Genomic DNA, 20,861 nt, shown 5'->3' on the forward strand with positions numbered 1-20,861 from the left:
GCACCGTATCAGTCGCGCTTCCTCAGCCCGGGCGTTGTGCAGAGGCCTCTGCACATGTCAACTAACTTGACCCTCAGGGTCTTATAACTACCCTCGCTCAACTGATGGGGAAACTGAGCAACAGGGCGGTAAGACCACTCGTCCAAAGTTTCACAGCCAGGAAGTCACTGAGGCAGGACATGAATGCCAGCGGTCCGGCTCCAGAGTCTGTGCTCTGAAAAGCCCTTCTAACACTAAAGCACAGAGAGGCTAAGTAACTTGCCTAAGGCCACACAGCAGGCAGGAGTGGCGCTGGGATCGACTCCCGTGTCTTTGGACTTTATTTAACACATTCATTTAGTGCAAAGCTTGCAGGAACTCGAGAGAGCTCAGGGGGTGCCGCGGGGCTTGGGAGAGAAGGCAGAATCGAGCTGGGCTCTAGAAAGCTGGAAAGGAGACAAGGAGGGGAGGATGTGTTGGGACCCTCAATCCTGGGAGACCCTCAGTGCCAGGAGCCCGCCAGGACCCTCAGGGAAAGATGTGGGGTCCTGATACTGTGGGCGAGGGAAGCCGAGACCACAGAGGAGGAGAGAACAGGGCCCAGAGAGGCTCTGAGGGTGGAGCGGGTGGGATTGAACGAGCCATGCGTACCGGCACCATGAAGAGAGGCTCGGAGTGTACCTGAGGCTGGGTCAGGGTAAGCACACCTGGAATTAAGCCCTCCATCTGCGCCAGCGTAACACACCAGGCAGCCTGGACACGACGCAGGCTGAGGCACAGGCCAGCGGAGAAGGCAGCTCCCACCGCCCCTCTCAAAGTGCAGAGCCTCTTTGGTCTCCTGCCACCCCGCCAGGAGGAAAGAGGCGGCTGCCACGTACAGACACCGCCCCGGGCACCTCGCAAACACCTGCCAGTGATGCTTAAGCCCACAACACCCATATTGCAGATGGGAAAACTGGGGCTGCCCCCACGGGGTTAAGTGAGCAGCCAAATGTCACTCGGTGAGTTGGGAGGAACAGGGATTCAAAGCCACATCTGGAGGTTCTTCTGGGCTCTGGGCGGGGGGGACTCACCATCAAAGCAGCCCCATGCCCAGAAACCCTGGAAGAAGCCTCCAGGGCCAGGAGGTGCCACCCTGGATGGAAGCCCATTGGGAGCAGGTACGGGAGTGAGCTGAGTCCCAGGAAGGTCACAGGTCACGGGGTCCAGGCCCCGCCCCCTCAGCCCAGCAGACCTGCCTCAACTACTGTACAAGGAGCTGGGACCCCTGGGTTCCCACCTGGCCCTTGGATGGGGCATTTGCCTTCCACGCCTTTTTCCCTTTTCCTCCGCCCTCTGTCTTCCAAAAACCCTCTGCCCCCCAAAATGGGGGCATCTCACAAACCCTGCCTGTACAGTGGGCTGGCGGTAAGGGGTTAGGGGGCACAGGGCTGCAGGGGGACCTCCAGATTACAGTCCCAACACTCACCTCCCACCAGCCAAAGAAAAGTGGCTCCAGCCCCGGACACATGCCCAGGAGAGCAAGACTCCCCCCTCCCCCAGGATGCCTAGAATTCTTGTTCCTGCCTTTCCAGTAACAAGCAGGGGCCCCCAGCTGGGTCGCCCAAGCACGAGGCAGGGTGATCAGGAAGTGGGGCCCCACTGCTGCCACCACACAGGATAAGGATGCCCTGCCTCGTAGCTACCCAGGGCCCCTGCCCACCCCCGGCGTCAGCCTCCTGCCTGGAGGAAGTGACCACTGGGTCCTACCCGGCCGCATCCTGTGTCACTGATGGCCCAGCGGGAAAAGTGCGGGCGGTGTCTGAGATCAGCTGCTGACTCCAAGTGACTGCGAGAGGGCCCAGCTGGGGCAAAGGATGGGGGGATTGCAGGATGGCAGGGGCCATAGGGACTCAAGGACTAACCGAGTCTGGGCCCTTGGGGAGGGAGTGGGAGAGGGGCAGGAATCTGGCAGGAGGGGATGAGAAGGAAGAGAAACCAGAGGCAACCGCCAGGAGCCCCCAGGGGAGGCAGCCCCTCCAAGCAGCTGTAGTGACAGTGACAGTATTGCAAGTGGACACAGCTGGCTGAGTGTCTGCCAGGCACTGTCATAAGGACCTTCCGCAGATCATCACGGTTAATCCCCAGGAGAATCTAGGAGACAGATGCTCTCGTTACTCCATTTTATGGATGAACAACCGAGGCTCAGAATCATTAAGCGACTTGTCCTGTTTCCTCACCTGCAAAATGTTCCCCATCTACAAAGTGCAGAGCATACGCGTACCCTCACTTCAGTGATGAAGAGAAGCGAGTGCAACTGTATACATAAAGGGCATAAACAAAATGCTCACCCTGTAGTAAGCACTCCGACGACAAAGCTTACTTTTGTTATCGTGATTATGATAAAGGTGATGACCACACTTGATAGTAAAGGACCCCCAGGAGCACAGTCCTCGGCCCTGGGTACACAGTAGGTGACCAGTAAATAGTCATCCATCTCACAGGGGCTCAGGGTCCTGAAGCTGAAGCCGACTGCCTTCTCACGGTGCTTTAACCCGAGGCCTATCATTTAACCTCCCAGCCTCAGTCTCCTCATCTTCAAAATGGGACGATAATGCAAGGTGCTCTTTCATTGGGTTGCTTGTGAGGATTCGACGACCCCATCCAGAATGTGCCCGTTTATCACAGCTGGCTCTCAAAAGCATCTTGGGGGCCCGATCCTCAAGAGGTCACTGTTCTTGGGACACCCTCAGGCTGGCCCACTGAGCTCATATGCAGAAACATCTCACTCATGGAAGATAGAAAAGCCCTCCCCTGCCACTTCCTCTCTGCATCTTAGGAGGGACCACACCAGCCAAGCAGGACAGATACAGGCGTGTTCACATAGGGGCCGGCACAGCAAGCTCTGACCCCAGCTGCAACTGCAAAGCCTCACAGTCCCTCACCAAGCAGCCAGGAGGCCAAACGGGGGAGGCCCAGGACCCTGAGAGCCCTCTGGCAAGCCCCTGAGGATACAGAACATAACCAAGCCTCATCCTCAGGGCCACAGGCAACTAGAGATAAAGTCAGGAAAGGGGGCCCCCACTAGGAGGTGGACAGAGTGGGGTGCAGCTCGGAAGAGCTGATCAACGGTACTTCCCTGGCAGTCCAATGTTTAAGACTCTATGCTTCCACTGCAGGGGGCACGGGTTCGATCCCTGGTCAGGGAACGAAGATCTCACAGGCCATGCGGCGCAGCAAAACATTTTTTTTTAAAAAGAAAGAGCTGACCAAGGGCACGCCCGCTCCCTCCCCAGCAGGCCACCCCCCCGCCACTCACACAACGATGGGGAGAAAAAGGAACCCAGGGGCAAGAGAAGGCCCCAAAGGTGACCCCAGGTGCACATTTGTGCCGCTTACCGTGTGTGGCCGGGCGATCTGCACGGGGTAGGAAACGCCGTGGGGCGGGTAACGGGGCTCGGTGGCCCTCCACGTCTGTGCCACGGGCTGCGTGGACCCCGACATGGTGGTGGGCGTCCGGGGGGCTCGTGGGCCCCTGTAAGCTCCCTCTCAATGGTCTCCAAGGATTAAAAGCCAGTCTTCGTCATCTGCTCGAGGGCCACCCTGTCCCAGGCACCTGTGAGACCAGAAAAGCAAAAGCGAGATCAGTCCCAGGGCGGCTGCTCCTTGCAGACCCTGGCGGGGCCCCAAGTCCTTCCTGTGGCCCCTGTGAGGAAGAGAGAGGAGACAGGGGTCCTCCGGGACCCTCCTCCATGCCACTGGCAAGCTCCGTGCCCACTGACAGCAGCGGGAGACGCCACGTGGTGTCTGAGGCCTCTCCAAGCCACAGGCCAGCGGCTGCGGCACAAGCCACATCGGTGACAGCCGTGTCCTCCCCCACTGCCAAGGCCCTCGCTCAGCAGGCACGAGAGCTCTAACTCTGCGGGCACTGCCCCCACGACCCCCCCCACCATGGCTCCCAAGCACCCTCAGCCCCCCCAACCCCACCCCAAGTCCTCTGCCAGTTTGAGTCACCAGGGCAAGGTTCGCCGAAAGCACCTGGCAGCTCAGGCAGGCGACTGCTGTCCCAGGAGGGGAAAAGTCCGTACGCCCGTCCAGGGTGATGGTGGTGAACGGGGTCGGCTCGGGCAGAACACAGGTCACAGTGTAACCCCAGGCAAGGTCGGGCCTGCCTGGGCCTCCCAGTGACCCTCTGGGGAGGGTGAGTGACACTACAATGGGGGAGCAGGACAGAAGTGAGGTTGGCCCGGACGTGAACTGAGAGCGAAGAGACTGGGAGCCCGAGGGCCACACTGGGGAAACAGCAGAGGACACGGATGAGAGCCGGCTGGGCCCCCTGTGGCTCCCGGAGGGGCAGGCAAAGGATGCTGTCCACGGGGAAGAAAGCACTCATGTGTCCATGATGGAAGGAATCCACTGGCTTTACAGATGGGGAAACTGAGGCCCAGGAAGAAGAAAGGACTCAAGTCAAGAGAGCAAGAGAGCCCCCGGTCAGAACGGGCCTTTGCCCAGAAATCTCCAGGGGGCCCCAACCTCCCCAGGACCCTTCTCTCCCTTCTCCACCAGCCACTGCTCCATGCAGCCTGCCCAAGGTTATAACTGGCTCCGCCACCCAGGCCCGGGCTGAAAGCCGGGCAGGTCTCAGGCCTCCTCCACACTCAGCCACTCAGAAAAGGGGTGTCCATCAGGCCCCTGCCATGTGCAAACCCCTCAGTCACACCCGCCACCCAGGAGCTAAGGAGAATCCAAGATGGCGCAGGGGCCCGGCACCTGGATGTCCCCATGCGATGTACCCTCTCGGGCTGGGGTTGCATCTCGTGTGTACCCCCAGCTCCCTGTACCTTCATCACAACACCCCTCATCGCCCTGCCCTCCACTGACAACTGTCTTTCAAGGGCGTGGACGCCCTAACCCTCTGCCCTTTGGAGGCCTGATGTGGAGGGATATTGGGGGGAAGATTGAGATCATGGTGGTCAAAGGAAGAACAAGACCCCCTTCCCCCCCACCTGGGGGCCATGACTGCATCCCACTTCCCACCTCCATCTCCTGCTACAGTAGACTCGACTTTCTTTTTTTAGCAACCATCTTCCCTCCCCAGACTCCAGGAGTGATCATGTGATCTGGGCCTGGCCAATCAGATTCCTGCTTCCCCTGGGCCAGCGATTGGTTCAGGGATGGGCATCTGACCCAATCTGAGCCAATGAGAGTCAGTCTTGAGACTCTGAGAAGGAACCAGAAACAGGCACTATCCACGGGGCTGTAAGCCAGGAGCATGAAAGCCTGGAGCTCTCGGGGGCCACCACTTGGCAGGGACCTACCCGAGACCATACCCCCAGGAAGGCAGATCTGAAGGGTAGAGAGAGCACAGCTGGGTCCTGATACAGCCATGCCCAAAGGCAGATCAAAGCTGCTTCTTCATTTAGGGAAGCCAAGGCACTCCTTCTGTGTGTTTTGCCTTTGCCAGCCCAACCCAGCTGTCTGTCACTTGCCATCAAAAGTTCTGACTCACCCAGAGAAGGAGGGAGTCACAAAGGAGGCAACCTTTCCATCGGGTGCTGTCAATCCTTCCAACACTGCAAAGCCAAAGAATTCCAGAGTCCAAACTGCCACACCTATGACCACCTCACGAAGAAAGCCCACGTGGACTTTTCCCAGACACCGCGACGGTGCACTGTGTAATTCTTATGAACGTGGGAACAGTCCTGCTCAGCAAATGGGAGCTACTATTACTACAGTCACTAGTTCTGTCCCTGCAGTAGCTGCAGCCCGGTCACAGCGATGTTGTGGACATGGAAGGGAGGCAGAGCTGCCCCCGCCAGTCCCCACCAAGAGCAACACGGCAGCCCTCCGGCAGCCCAGAGACAAGAGACTGGCCTTGGGAGAGGGGTCAGTTGTGGCCACCAGTGCTGGACCCTGTCCCAGAATTCCCTGTGTCCCAGCTCATCACAAAGCCCAGCAGACCCTGGTGGTCTGATGCAGCAAAGCCAGTTCTATTCCGGCCTCTCTCTGGGCTTTATTTTGGTTTTTTGTTTTTTTTGTGTGATACGCGGGCCTCTCACTGCTGTGGCCTCTCCCGTTGCGGAGCACAGGCTCCGGACGCGCAGGCTCAGCGGCCATGGCTCACGGGCCCAGCCGCTCCGCGGCATGTGGGATCTTCCCGGACCGGGGCACGAACCCGCGTCCCCTGCATCGGCAGGCGGACTCTCAACCGCTGCGCCACCAGGGAAGCCCTCTCTCTGGGTTTTAAACGGTTGCCCGCTCTCTGCAAGAGGAAGAGAGCAGCAGCTGGGCAGAGAGAAGCCCAATCTGCTTGCCTTTCCAAGGGCACCACGTGCAACTTCCAAGTTGCTATGTGACTTCGCATTGCATGAGGCGGTGAGAAGTCTAATTTACCAGTAGATTTCTAAACTCCTTTGCCTAATGAAAGGCCGACTGAGGGATGGCAGCCCCGGAAAGATGCTCACGGCGTGCACTGCACGTGGGCTCCAGAAGCCAGAGAAGTGACACCTTTTCAAAGCAGCCCTGGAGAATCCTCGGCCACTTCCCCACCCTCCTCGTGCCAAGGCCTGGCTTCCCACGACCTCAGTGTTCACAGAGTGTCCACCGCCGAGCTCGGGGTTCATGCCCCCACCACCCACCTGTCAGAGGATCACTCCGCCAGCTCCATGGCCCAGCATCCCCATGTGCAGGTTGTCCCCGAAGCCAGGGGACTCTGGGGATGTTGCACCTCCCACATTCACCACGAGCTTATTTTAATAAGCTCCATTTCTATCTCCCCCAACCTTAGCCATATTTTTTGCCAACTTGAAAAAAAAAATTATTTTTAGGAAAATAGTTTGACAGTTCCTAAAAATGTTAAACATAGAATTACCGTAGGACCCAGCAATTCCACTCCTAGGCATATACCCAAAAGAATGGAAAACAGAGACTGAAACAAATCAAGGTATTCACAGCAGCAGTATTCACTATAGCCAAAGGTGGAAACAACCCAAGTGCCCATCAACCAATGAGTGGAGAAATAAACAGAACGTGGTCTATCTGTACAACGGAATATGATTCAGCTATAAAAAAGAACCAAGCACTGACACATGTCACAACGTGGATGAACATTGCACACGTGATGCCAAGTGACAGAAGCCAGACACGAAAGGACAGATACCATATGATTCCACTTATAGGAAATGTCCAGAACGATAAATCCACAGAGACAGAAAGCAGACTGGTGGTTGCCAAGGGCGGGGGGTGGGATGGAGGGGTGTGGAGCGACTCATGGGTATGGGGGTTACCATGCAATGACGGAAATGTTTCGAAACTAGATAAAAGTGGTGTTTGCATAACACTGTGAACGGCGGGGCAGGGGTGGGGATTAAGCTTTGACCTTATCAGCAACGTTTGGAGGTGCGCGCCAGGAAAAAATATGACATTACTTCACCATAGACAAGGGTAGGAGAGGATGAGAGCAATCCACGGGGCAACGTTGGGTCTCCTGGATCTGGTCTTGGCTGAAAAGGGTTCTGAGAAATGGATCCAGGTTAGAGCAGGAATGCGATACAGGGGCCCCAATATCACTGCAGGATCTGGGAGCTTTGGGGTCAGGAGAGGGTGGTGGACATCCGTTGATCTCCAGACCCTTTGGGCTCCCCACTGTGAGCTGAGCTCCAGGCTAGTGAATGAGGCAGGGTCCAGGCCACAGAGGGTCTCGGTGCCCCGGCGGAGTGCAGACAAGCAGCAAATAGTGACTTCTGAGAGCAGGCTGGGGGCTCCGGAGGCCTTGGGGAGGGCGAGGGGGTGGCAGAGAGAACTTTCTGGAGCGTGAACAAGACACAGCTGGGGGAGGGGGCTCCAGGCAGAGGCCACCACCTGAGCAAGACCCCGGAGATGAGACCAGGCATCTCGTGCTTGAGAAATTCATCAAGTCATTCAAGGCCCACGAACCATGGAAAGGATGGATTTTGTTCAAAGGGCAATGGGGAGCCACGGAAGGTGGTGGAGGGAGAGAGGAAAGGATCGGGGTGTTTGACAAGCAGGCGCTGTGAAGAGCGAGTGTGTAACCCAGAGGCCTGGGGGCTCTCGCAAGTGTCCCTAAACGAGATGACACCGGTGGGATCGGGATAGCAGTAACAGAGAAGCAGCCGCAGACGGCGTGCAAGTCGAGAAGGAGCCTGCCAGCCAAAGACACATCTTGCTCTGGGGGTGAGGGAGGCCGAGCCGCCCCCCAGGGACAGGGGCCTGTCATTCTCCCCTCGGGCAAGGCGCCTCGGGGCTCTGTCCTCAGTTTCCTCCACTGTAGACAGGGAACATGCGTGTCCCTGCTCCACGGACCCAGGAGGACAGCACACCTGTGAAGGGTGCCTGGTAAACAGCAGGTGCTCAATAAGGCAAACTCAGCCAAGTCCGGGCTCCACGGGGAAGAGAGAGCGCTCTGTCGAGGTTAAGGACTGGCTTTGCCAGGTGGCATGCGATGCTCCCGAGTCCCATAGGACGGGGACACCACAAGCCCCACCAGGCCTCGCATATCCAAACCAAAAACCACGGGCCCACAGAGCCGGCTGGAGGAGGGCTGCACACTGCAGGCCCAGCCCATGCTGGGAGCACCCGTGCACAGGGCCAGGGCCACGCAGCCGCCCTGGGAGAGCCCCATAGGCTGTGGGTCTGATTCGGCAGCACCCCACAAGCCTGCCAAGCCCGTGTTCCATCCACGGAGAAAGCTCACTGCCTGTGATTCTGTGTCTGCCTTGCAGGGCCTAACATAGCACCGGGCACACAGCAGGTGCTCAACGAACGAAACTGTCAGGCGGAGGTGAGCGCCAGTAACACGAGGTAAGGCTGGAGCCCGCCACACCTGCATCCCCTGACCCTGCTGGGCAGAGGCCTCTTTCCGGGGGGAAGTTTTCCATCCTGCCCGGACATCCCCTCTCGGGCCCCAGGCAAGACGGCCAGGGAGGCCACACCAAGACACATTCCACAGATTTTCCGAGTCAGAGCAGCCAGGCTCAGATCGGGGAGGGTGGGGTTATAGCCACTGGGGCTGGGATGTCTCTGAGGGCACGGGGAGGCGGAGGGGGTGTTTGCTAAGGGGCCGGAACGGAAGCTGAAATGTGCCTGGGAGCCTTCAGACCTGAGCCCAGGAAGATGAAAGGGGAGCTGTCTGCACTGCACACGCCTGACATTTTCTTGGAACTAACAGGACCGACGCTGGGACTTGTGGCAGGTGGGGAAGCTTCAGAATTTAAAATCAGCTGTCAGCGCTGACCCGCGCGCTCCTCAGAACCCCCCGCGGCGCTCGAGTGGCCCACAGAGGGGACACGGTCTACGACACCCCACCCCAGCCAGCCTGTCTCGGGCCAGGGACACACATGTGTGCTGGGAGCCTGCGGGCAGGGACCCCGCCGGTCTCCTCAGTGTCTGACATATAGTAGCTGCTCCATAAATGTTTGTTTTAATTGACTGCTGAACCCCCCCATGAGGGGCGTGGTGCCTGGCACACAGTAGGTGTATTATTTTCCTGGAGCTGCCGTAACAAACTACCACAAAGTGGATGGCTAAAGACAACGGAAATGGATCCTCCCACTGATCTGGAGGCCAGAAGTCCAAACTCCAGGTGTCAGCAGGGCCACACTCCCTCCAGAGGCTCCAGGGGACGATCCTTCCTTGTCCCTTCCAGCTCCTGGCGCCTCCAGGTTTCCTTGAGGCCCCACTGCTCCAATCTCTGCCCATCTTCACATGGCCTTTCTTCCCATGTGCCTATGCTTGCCCTTCTTATAAGGACTCCAATTATACTTAAGGCCCACCCTCTCCAGTGTGACCTCATCTTAACTAATTACGTCTGCAAGAGACCCCCTCTCCCAATCAAATCACACTCATAGGTTCCGGGTGGACGTGAATTTGGGGAGGACGTCATTTAACCCAATACAATAGGTGCTCAATAAATATTTGCTTTGTTCACTGCTATATCCCAGAGCCTGGCACAAAGTAGGCACCCAATAAATATCTACTAAACAAAAAGGCACCAGGCGGCTTGGCCCGAGGAGAATGGAGACCCGGAAGCCAGCCCTGGGGCAGTGGAGGGCGGATGGGGCAGGACTTGAGGACAGAAGCAGTTCCGGGGTGTGAGGTTAAGCTGCTATGGAGACACCAGCTAGAATGAAGCTGACTGCTCCCACCTTGTGTTTCTAGCTTCTGGCACGCTGTAAAAATCGGGGACCGGCCAAGCATTTGATGGCCACCTTCTGCAGGGGCTCATGGCGCAGAAGAGATGCCCAGGAGCCCAGCTCTGAACTAAGTCATAAGATGAAGATGGGAAGTGGCATGGGTGAGCCTCACCCGGCCTGGCTCACAGGAGCCTGTATGGCCCACATGGACAGGGGCAAAGGCAAAGTTCCTGCCCCCTGCCCTGGCTGCTGCCCGCTGCCAACCACGCTTTATAGGCGCCTCCTGTGGGACAGGTGCCGGGACGCAGCAGAGAATAACAGACCCAAACTCCCCGCCCTCGCGGAGCTGACATTCCACTGGGTGAGATGGGAGTAATTACAGGGTGTTGGACAGTATCTGTGCTATGGAGAAAAACAGAAGCGTGAGGTGGGTAGGCAGGGGATGGGGGGTGAGGTGCAGTTTTAAAGTGGGTGGTCCGGGACAGCCTCACCGGAAGGCATCTTTAAGCAAAGTTGTGGAGGAGGGGAGAGAGGGAACCAGCAGATGTCTTGGAAGGGTGTTCCAGGCAGAGGGAACAGCAAGTGCAAAGGCCCTGAGGTGGGAGAGGAACAGCAGGGAGACCCGAATGGTGAGAGCGGAGGTCACATGGGGCTTTCACTCCAAGTGAGATGGGAAGGATGCCACACCTCTGGGCAGGGGTGATGTGAAGAGTCTCCTATATCAAACCTGCCCCTGGCATCTCTGCACCCAAGGAAACTTCAGCTGCACCCCCTGCCAAGGAGCCACGGGTGCAGGCCTCTGTGCATAAAAGGGATGACCCACCTGTAATCCTAACTCTGTTAAAGGAGGAAGACCAGCTTCCTTGCCCCTTACCTGGCAAAGAGGTCACTGGGCTCCCTAAGAAGGAGCCGGGACCCCAATCACAGCCTGTCCTTGGCCCTGCCCGAGGGGCGGTGGCCTGGAGTAGCTGAGGGTCACCGTACTCAGAGCCAACTCAGGCTGCTGCCCACAGAGGTGCCACCTGCCCCCCGCAAGCTGGGACCAAGCTAAACAAACCCATGCCAATGGGGTCTCCACACATTCTGGCCAATCAGGAAATTATTGGGGTATCTACACAGGCACTGTTCCAAACACTGGAGCTACAGCAGCGAACCAGTCGGACAAAAAGGCTTGCCAATCAGAGCTGACATCCAGTGACAGGTCTGTCCCAACAGGGAAAGCGCCCAGCCAGGTGCTCACTGGGAAATGGATGGATGGACGGACGGAGGGGGAATGGATGGACGGATGAAGGATTGATGCTAAGATGAATGAGAGATGGATGGATAAAGGAGAGATAAAGGGAAGGGAGAGGGAGGACGGACGGACAGATGGATGGATGGATGGATGGATGGATGGATGGATGGATGGGCTAATCAACCAATGCATATCAGTTTAACTGTTCCATTTTCCAGGGGTTTTCTGGTCTTACTTTTTTAACCAACCCCCAGAGCCAAGCGTGTCTTTATTCCACTAATATCCCCCCACGTCAGGCTCCCTGCAAGCCACCATGGGGGACACACATAAGCACCATCCTCCCCATGGCCCAAGCCCATACAAGTGCTCCCCAAGCCCCAGGCTGCTGGGCACAGAATCCCTGGGGAAAACTGCCTCTGGTCCCGAACTCCAGAAGCGCAAAGGGAGGGACTCAAGGCCCACCCTCCCCGGGGCACCGCTTCTCCTCCTCAAGCCATAGCCAGCACCCCTCCCTCCTGGGGAAAAGGAGAAAAGAAAAGCCAGCCCACTCCAGCCTCAGAAACATCTCCCCTGTGGCCAGCGGGATCTACAGCCCCGGGTCACACAATCCATCACGCCACACACATGCGCCAAGCAACAGCCAGAAGAACAGCTTCCCGTGGGCCCAGACTGGGGCACAGACCCCGGATCTGCTCCCGCCGGGCAGTCTTCCAGGGACCTGCGTCCCCCTCCCCACCCAGCTCAGCCAGGCCCCGGCGACCAGCTCAGCACGAGGCGTTATAAAGAGGATTTCACAGAAAAACCCCAATGTCTGGCTTCTCTGAAAACCAGGGACTCTCACATATTGCCGGTGGGGACGTAGAACGGTGCAATCTCTGCGGAAACCAGTCTGGCAGCGCCTCTGTAAGCTAAACACAGATATGCCATATGACCCGGCGATTCCACTCCCAGGCATCCAGCCCCAGAAATGAAAAGAGGTGACGAGACAGAACGCACATGAATGTTCACGGCAGCACTATTCACAACAGCCAAAACGTATCAACAGAAACAACCCACATGTCCATCAACTGACGAGCAGATACATAGAATGTGGCCCATCCATTCACTGGAATATTATTTAGCCATAAAAAGGGGCATATAAACCATGAAAACGTCATGCCAAGCCACATGTTGAATGATGCCATCTATGTGCAATGTCCAGAAGAGGTAAATCCACGGAGGCAGATGCGGGCTGGTGGCTGCCAGGGGCTGGGGCAGGGGAGGAAGGGGAGCGACTATTCATGGGTATTAGGTTTCCCTTGGGGTGACGAACATGTCGCAGCACGAGATAGTGGTGATGGTGACGCACCACTCACTCTACTAAATGCCCACGAACCGTACACTTTAATACGGTTCAAACGGTAAATCGTGTGTGTTTTTTCCCACAACAAAATCACTTAGGGGCACGACCGGCTGGAGGCGGGCAGGAGCTACCCACGTGGGATGGACACACCCTCTCCTGGTCAGCTATGTTCGTTTCTATCCCCAGCCAGGCCAACGGTACTCAAAGGCCAAGGGCTCAGTTCCCCTTCTCCGTCCGGCCTGGCTGGCTGGCTGGAGCTCTCACCTCCACCATCACTTCCCGAGAACCCGACCCCAACTCCAACTTGCCAGCCTGGGCTCCCGCAAGCTTCTCTCTTCCCGCCGCTCCCCCGGGCCCAACGCCATGCACCACCACCGTCTGTTTACCCGCTGTCTCCCCGCCCCCAGACTGAGCTCCTGACCTGCAGTTTGAGCCCCACCGGGTATCACATGCATAGTAGGAGCCCTGGAGGCTGTGAGCTGTCACAGCCCCTCAGTCACTAAGGAAAGGTGGTGCCCTCCAGCAGGCTGCCCTAATCCTAGACATGTACCCTCTCCACCAAGCCACCTCCTGCCCGCGCGTTGCTACGTGTGGAAAGTGGCCAAAGGGCTCCCACGTGTGGAAAGTGACCAAATGGGTTCAAATCCCAACTCTGCCACGATGTAGCTGTGTGACCTTGGGCACAGTCCCGACTTCTCTGGGCTTTATTGTCCCATCTGTAAAACTCTCTTCCAAGGGCCAGTGGAAAGAGGATTCATTGGGAAAAGATCTATGGGAAGTTCAACACCCATAAATGAGTCCCCAAAACAAGAGCTGTGGCCATTACTACCCTGCGCTGCTCCAAAAACTGGGACGAGGGAGGGAGACAGGCAAGGCAACCAGCCACGATAGTGATGATGTTACTGGCAGAGGTAGTGACCTTGACTATCCCCACTTTGCTGATGAGCCAGCTGAGGCTGGGGGAAGTGAGCCGACCAAACGGTAGAGTGAGTCCCTAATCAGGAGGTGAGACCAGGCACACCCACACCTGAAAACAGAAAAAGCAGAGGGTGCTTCCCAGGGAGAGCAGGCCCTCGCAGTCTGGAAACAAGGAGAAGGGGGTGTGCTCTTCTCAGTCCTGAGACCTTGTCTACACAACGTCTCACTCACTGCCCTCTCGTTACAGATGGGAAACTGAGGCCCAAAGAGGGTCAGCAGGCTGGCGCTGCATGGCCAGACTCTGCCCTCCTCAGCTGGATCGCTTGGCCCACAGGGTCCAGGCGTCTGAGGAGGTGGGCATAGTGGCCTGCACTGAGCCCAGGGGCCATGCAGGGGGGACGGGCTCCAGCTGCACCAGGACAGCCAGGTCCCGCGACAGAAATGCCGCTGCAGCCTGGCTGGGAAGCCGTGGAGGAGAGACCCCCAAACGCCACATCCTGCATCAAACCTTCTGGGGAAGGGGCTTCCCTGGCGGTCCAGTAGTTAGGACTCTGTGCTCCCACTGTAGGGGGTACGGGTTCGATCCCTGGTTGGGGAACGAAGATCCTGCAAGCTGCACAGCTCGGCCAATAAAAAAAAAAAGAAGAAGAAGGAAAAAGAAAACAAAAAACCTTCCAGGGAAAAACATGCCCCCAGCACCTGCCCCACCTCTTACCTCCCTGAAAAAGGATCCCCAGCCACCGGGAGAACCTCCGCCCACCCCCTGCCACTGATTCTGCTTGGAGAAACCCTCCCAGGTCCCTCATACCCGCCCCTTGCTACCGACAGGTTCTACCTCATCCACAGGCTCCCACTCACCGGAAGAATCTGATCCCCTCACCAAACGTGATTATCCCCATTCAACAGATCAGGAAACCGAGGCTCAGAGAGGTGGACTCACTTGCCCAAGGTCACACAGCCAGAAAGCTGCCAGGCGTCATTCTGATCCCCTAAACCGCCAGCCCAGGCCCCCTCCCAAAGCAAGCAGGGATGCGTTGCTGGTTGGAGCTGTCGAGGAGGCCCGTTTCTGTTTCCAATTTAATTGGTACGTTTGTGTCCGCTGGGCTGCGGCCAGCTCAGCCGCCCGGCCCAGCTTCCCTGCCAGGGCAAGAGCTGCTCAAAATCACTTCCTCTGTGACTCTTTTTCTTTTTTCCCCTTTTAATTTTAAAAGGAAGAGAGAGAGAGGTTGAGAGAGAAAACACAGCCCTGACAAACCTCCTGGCACACCAGGTCACAGGGTTCCACACGAGAACCCTTGCCTTGCGACACGACCTCCCTCTGGGGTATTTCACAAACATGACGCCGGATTTTTCCAGGCTCTTCCTCATTAAGTTCTGGGCACCCCAGGAGGGACGTGGTTTCCATTAGACTCGGCTCCTCCATCTGGCCTTCCAAACGGCAATTTTCTCTGCAGAGGGAAGCGGTGGAGGCGGGGATGGGACACAGAGAAGAGGCTGGTGTCTGGGCGGCGGCTGTGTGACCTGGGCAAACCGATTAACCCCCTGCCCTGAGGCTGGGATGCGGGGTGCACCTATGAAGGGGGTCCCCAGGAGGACCCTGGGATTCTAAAGGATGAGGAGCTGGGGTCCTGGGTCCGTCCACTTGGCTGCCTGGGTCGGACTGAACCAACAACTGAAGAGAAAAGAGGCCACAGAACCCAGCGCTTGACATTCTGCTAAGTGAAATAAGCCAGACACAAAAGGGCAAACACTGTAGATTCCGCCCAGATGAGGTGCCCAGAGGAGTCAGTCACAGAAGGTAAAAGGGTGGGTGCCAGGGCCTGGGGGAGGCACAGGGGGGGTTCGTGTTTAATGGGCACAGAGCTTCTGCTCGGCAAGATAAAAGAAGTCCTGGAGAGGAAGGTTCTGGAGAGGATGGTGGGGATGGTTCCACAGCAGTGTGAGCGTACTGAGCGCTACTGGACCGTACATTTAAAAATGGTCCAGATGGTCAGCTTTCTGTTATGCGTGTGGTGCCACAGTTTAACATTTTTTTCTTTAAATTTTGAACACACACACACACACACCTCCTCCAGGGAGGATTCCCTGACTGCTAGCTAAGAGCACCCAGCTGCTCTGTGGTGGTTCCCACTGTCAGAGCAGCCCCCATGAAAAAAGACAGTGTGGCCAAGGGTGCTGCCTAGCACTCAGCAGCCCCTCACAGCCAAAGGCAGGTCTCAGCCCATCTCACCTCAGCACCCAATGGCCACGGGGCACAACTGGGCCTGCAGACCAGCGTCTCACAAGTCTGGTCCCTCAGAAGTCTCCACTGACCAGCCGCCTCCAACCATACGGCCTGGACCCAGGGAAGGGCTGACCAGAAACTCTCTGCCCCTTGAGATGGGCCCCTGGACCCTGAAACCTGAGGCCAGGCCCAAAGCAGCTCTCTCAATGCCCGCTGGACTGCAGTCTCCACCCCATGGCTCACAGCCAGTGCAGAGACCCCGAGGGTGAGGGCGGCAGCCCCTGGGTTCCCACCAACTCCCCTGCACCAACATCTGGCAAACGTGTCCACAGCTGTGCAGCTGCCGGAAACCCCTCCTCCACACACACAAGCCCTCAAGGCCGGCTTTCCGAAGAATTTATGGGGTCATCCCTAATATTTCAGGGCAGATCTCTGGGGGACGTCCTCCGCCACATGTGAACAAGGACAAATGTTTCTGCTGCTAAGAATAGCTGCTCTAGGCCGGGAGCCCACCCACTCACCTACCGCCCTCCCATGCATCCCCCCGCCACCACCGGCCCCGTCCCGGACCCCCAGCAAACCACCAGTCTGGACCCCTGCAGGCCCACCTCCCACAGGCCTGGCTGGGAGGCCCCTGCTGCCACCCAGACGCCCAGGCCGAGGGAGAAAGGATCCATTTTGATCAGCTCTGTCCAAACCTGGACGCAACCAGGCCACTGAATTAGCTCGAGGGCATTCGTTGCTGAGTCTCTGATGACGGAGGAATGATCAGGAATTCAAAAGGTCCTCCAGCCCTGCAGCCAGGAGTTCCAGACAGCGAACGGCTTCCCTGCCCAGGAGCGGCAAGAGTGCCCCAGGGAGTTGATTATTGGTTCAGGGAGGGAGGAGAAGCAAAAAGGCTCCAGGGCGGAGGGTCCCAGGCCGGAAGTAAGGAGGCGGAAAGAGAAAGGAGGGCTGTGCACATCCACCAGCCCGGCCTGCAATACCCTCAGGCCAGGCTGGGGCCGTGAAAAGGAGGGGCAGGTGGGGCTGTGTGTGTGTGTGTGTGTGTGTGTGTGTGTGTGAGAAAGGGCACAGGAAGGGGGTGGCCCAGGGGATCACAGCTTCCAGTTCCTTCAGGAGAAGAAAGTCTGATTTTCAGACATCCCTCAATTTGCAATTTCTATTTAAAAAACACTGACTCGGGGACTTCCCTGGCAGTCTAGTGGTTAAGACTTCGCCTTCCAATGCAGGGGGTGTGGGATCGATCCCTGGTCGGGGAGCTAAGGTCCCGCCTGCCGTGCAGCCAAAGAACAAAAACGTAAAACAGAAGCGATACTGTAACAAATTCCAGAAAGACTTTAAAAATGGTCCACATCAAAAAAAAAAAAAAAAAAAAACACTGACTATAAACCCAACGCAATAAATCAGTCTGACATCCAAATCCAGCCCTCGCACTGCCAGGATGTGACCTGTGGCTTCTGACATGTGGTCAGCTGGGAGCCACAAGAGAGGGTCCAGCAAAGCCCCGGGAGCTTCAGGGAGGGGGGATGGCAAGTGTCCGACCTGGGCAAAGGCTGGAGGCGGGGCCCGGGAGGCCCCTAATGACAACAGGGAATGAGAGGGGCTGGGCCACTTACCCATCAGCGACACCACCCTAACCCCAACAGGACACATACTGGCTGTGAAAGGGGGGCTGGCTCATCTCCAACACGTGGAGCTGTCCATGGCAAACCAAACCCCATTGTCCTTGGGCCACCAACCCTCCTGCAGCCCTCACTCCTGGCCTTGGGGGAGGCTGATCCCGCCTCCCAGGCCTGGCCAATCAGCACCAGCTGCAGTGATTGATTTGGGAGGGGCTTAACTCTCAAGCTGAGCTGATAAAAGTTCATTCCCAAGACTTGCTGGAATACGGGGAACGACAGGCTAACCTTCCACTGGGGCCGCTGAGCTGGGATGAGGCTGTGCTACCAGGGACTGGACAAGGAAAAGCACCTCGTCACCTGAGCCCCTAGATCCAACCTTGCCTGAAGCTTACCTGAGCCTTCTGTGTTAAATACAGGAGAAGCAGGGAGTCTGACAACTGCAACCAAGAGACCTACGATAGCAACGCCCAAAAGCCCAGCTTCTAAGCCCCATGAAATCTCTCCCCAGAATCAGATCTCCTCCGCCCTAGAATCAGATCTCCTCCGCCCTCTGGTCTCCTCACCTGTACAGGTAGGGAGAGGTCTAAAGCCAGCCAGAAGGAGGCAAGGAGAACTGAGATGGAGCCCAGGCCAGACTCAACGTAGGAGGAAGGAGCCTGGGACACGCCTGCCCTGTCTCTCACCCAGAAGAAGTGGCGTCTCCCAGCCCAGTCCTGAGCCGTCAGTGGCTCTAATGGGGATACAGCAGACAGTGGCTTTGCAGATAAAGGTGCCCCTCCTGGCTGACTCAGATCTGGGTCACTCCTCAGCCGCAGGCACACCCCACCCACACTGCCCTGCGCAGTAAATTTAGCCTCCAGCCTCAGTTTCTGGAGTAACATCCCTAGTGCACTTGTCTCCCTCTCTCTCTCTCTCTCTCTCTCTCTCTCTCTCTCTCTCTCTCTCTCTCTCTGCATCTGCTCTCCTGAACTGAACGTGCTAATAAACAGAGGCCGCTTGAGCAGGTCCCAGCAGCACCAGCCAGGTCAGAAGGCAGGCATTGTCTGCAGCCAGGAGGCCACGCGGGCTGCACCCACCTACAGGCGTGCTATGGGTCCCATTCCCGCTGGGGCCTCAGTTCCCTGGGCTGTAAAACGGGCAGCTGCTCCTGGCCTGGAAGGTGGCCAAGGCTTGAACCAGCAGGTGGAGATCCTGACCCCACCCCCCTCAACCCCATAAATGCTAACTTCCACCATCCCTTTCCTCCCGGCCTCCATGCAGCCACAGACTTGCGCCGGCTCCCATTTCAAAGACAGAGAGCCTGAGGGTCTGGGAGCGAAGAAGCCTGTCCAATGTCCCACAGATAGGAACGCGGCCAGGGAAAGATGAACAAACACGACTTCTAGCTCCCAGGTTCTCAGCAGTCACTACATTAGATCCAAGGTGAGCGCCTCGCCTCGCGCTCACGATCACAGCCAATCCCTAACACGCTGCTCACTGGCATCGGTTCATCTGATCATCCCAACAGCCCTGAGAGGCAAGATTGAGGCACAGAGAGGCTAAGTAACTTGTCTGAGGTCACACAGCAAGCAAGTGGCACAGCCTGGATGCAAACCCAGGTAAGCCCTCTCCAGCATCCACCTCTTATCCAATGTGTGATGGGACCCCATCACCTCTGTACCCCTGCCACCCTGCTCAGGCTGGGGGAGACCCATCTACCCTACCAGGCTCCAGGTGGCATACCCAACATCACTGCTCACGGGTCCAGGTCAAGTTTTGCCAGCTGGAGGCGACCACGGATCACCGCAGATGGGCCGCGGCCATCTCCATGTCTAACCAGCCAGCACCCAAAGCTTGCCGCAAACCACTGACCCCAGGCCTCAGAAGGGGAAGGCAGACAGCATCCTTGCCTCCACCCCAGTCCCCGGCCCTTATCAGGACCTGGAATGCTTGTTGCCAGAGTCCTGCTGCCTTATTTCCCATCCCTCCACAAGCCCAAATACAAGGTCCATGAAAGCAGGAACCACATCTGTTTTGTCCATCACTGAGTCCCAGCATGTTGCACACAGCAAGCGCTCAATAAATGCTTGTTATATCTACAAACACTCTAAGAGCAAAATTCCAGGCTCGGGCTGAAGCTCAAAGACCACTGTGTAAACAGAGAAACCGAGGCCAAGACAGGATCTACGTAAAGCCAGATTTCAGGGTGTCGTCTACACTGGGCCAACGTGTCCCAGAAACTGATGCACATCTACACCGCCTGCTCCATTTTCAAGGTGGCCCAGGACTCTGATCCCTCCCTCCTGGGAGCTGCAATGCCAGCCCAGCCATTAGCCATGACTGGGACTCGGAAGGCCGTCACCAGCACCGAGGGGCTGTGTGGCCTTCTCCAGGTAGCCCGCCCTCGCTGAGCCTTGATGTACCCATTTCTCAAGGGCACCTGGCAAATGAGGCAGCTTGCTGGGGAATGGCTGCAATCTGGGTGCTAGGTGAGCTGCCAGGCATGTGGGGAATGGGCATTCTGGGCTTGGGGAGGGTCCAGCGTGGAGCCAGGGAGCCTCCAGGTCCTGGGCCTCCTCGTTAGGGGCGGGAGAGGTAGCAGCAGGCAGTGGGCGGTTCTGGAATTTGTGGGAGGCTGGCTCCAGGCTCCTCAGATGGGGCTCCCCACACCGCTGGGCACCCAACCACCTCACTCTGTCCTGGGCCCTCAGGCTTGGGTGGGGAAAGGCACCACGCAAACCCCTCCCAGGGAGAGCTCTCCCAACCTCCAAAGACTGGGGATCACTGGCAGCGGTATTAGTTTCCCTAGATCCACTGTAAACAAATAATCACAATCCGGGTGGCTTGAAACCACTGAAGTTTATTCTCTAACTGCTCTGGAGGCCAGAAGTCCAAGATCAAAGTGTCTGTAGAGCCACACCCTCCAAGGCCTCTAGGGAAGGATTCTTCCCGGCCGCTTCCAGCTCCTGGTGGCTCCAGGCATCCCTTGGCTTGTGGCCGCATCCCTCCAGTTACTGCCCATCGTCACATGACCGCCCTCTGTGTGTCTTCTTCCTCTTTCTGTCCCTCATAAGGATACTGGTCACTGAATTTAGGGCTCACCCAGGTAACCCAGGATCACCTCATCTCAAGACACATCTGCAAAGACCCTTTTTCCAAAGCAGGTCACATTTAGATGGGCTGGGTATTAACAGGTGCACGTGTGTTTGGGGGGCCTCCGTTCACCCCACTACACTGGCCTCAGCTTTTCTCTGATTGCCCACCTACTGAGAGCTCACTCCCTGCTCAGCCTGACAGCCAAGGCCCAGCACAGGCCGCATGAACAAGATGAGAACACGGAGGCGCAGAGAGGCTACATGCCCAGGGTTTGAACCCATTTTCTCTGAGCAGGGCACAAGGACCTCCCTCCCGTTTAGAGGAAGCAAAACGC

General features: G+C 57.3%; 1 protein-coding gene across 23 annotated transcripts in view; it reads right to left on the reverse strand.

The window, feature by feature from the left end:
* Nucleotides 1-20,861, reverse strand: part of NCOR2 (nuclear receptor corepressor 2) — a 223,112-nt gene that overhangs the window by 148,866 nt on the left and 53,385 nt on the right. For 22 of the 23 annotated variants that reach the window (XM_032653910.1, XM_032653924.1, XM_032653923.1 and 19 more), the window contains one exon: nt 3,358-3,574. In XM_032653910.1, coding sequence (XP_032509801.1) covers nt 3,358-3,462 — 105 coding nt within the window. In that variant the 5' untranslated portion in view covers nt 3,463-3,574. Of the gene's footprint in view, nt 1-3,357; nt 3,575-5,191; nt 5,205-20,861 lie in introns of those variants that run through there. The other variant, XM_032653901.1, reaches the window with a different exon arrangement.

Source organism: Phocoena sinus, chromosome 14, assembly GCF_008692025.1.
Source record: "Phocoena sinus isolate mPhoSin1 chromosome 14, mPhoSin1.pri, whole genome shotgun sequence".
In the NCBI taxonomy this organism is placed as follows: domain Eukaryota; kingdom Metazoa; phylum Chordata; class Mammalia; order Artiodactyla; family Phocoenidae; genus Phocoena; species Phocoena sinus.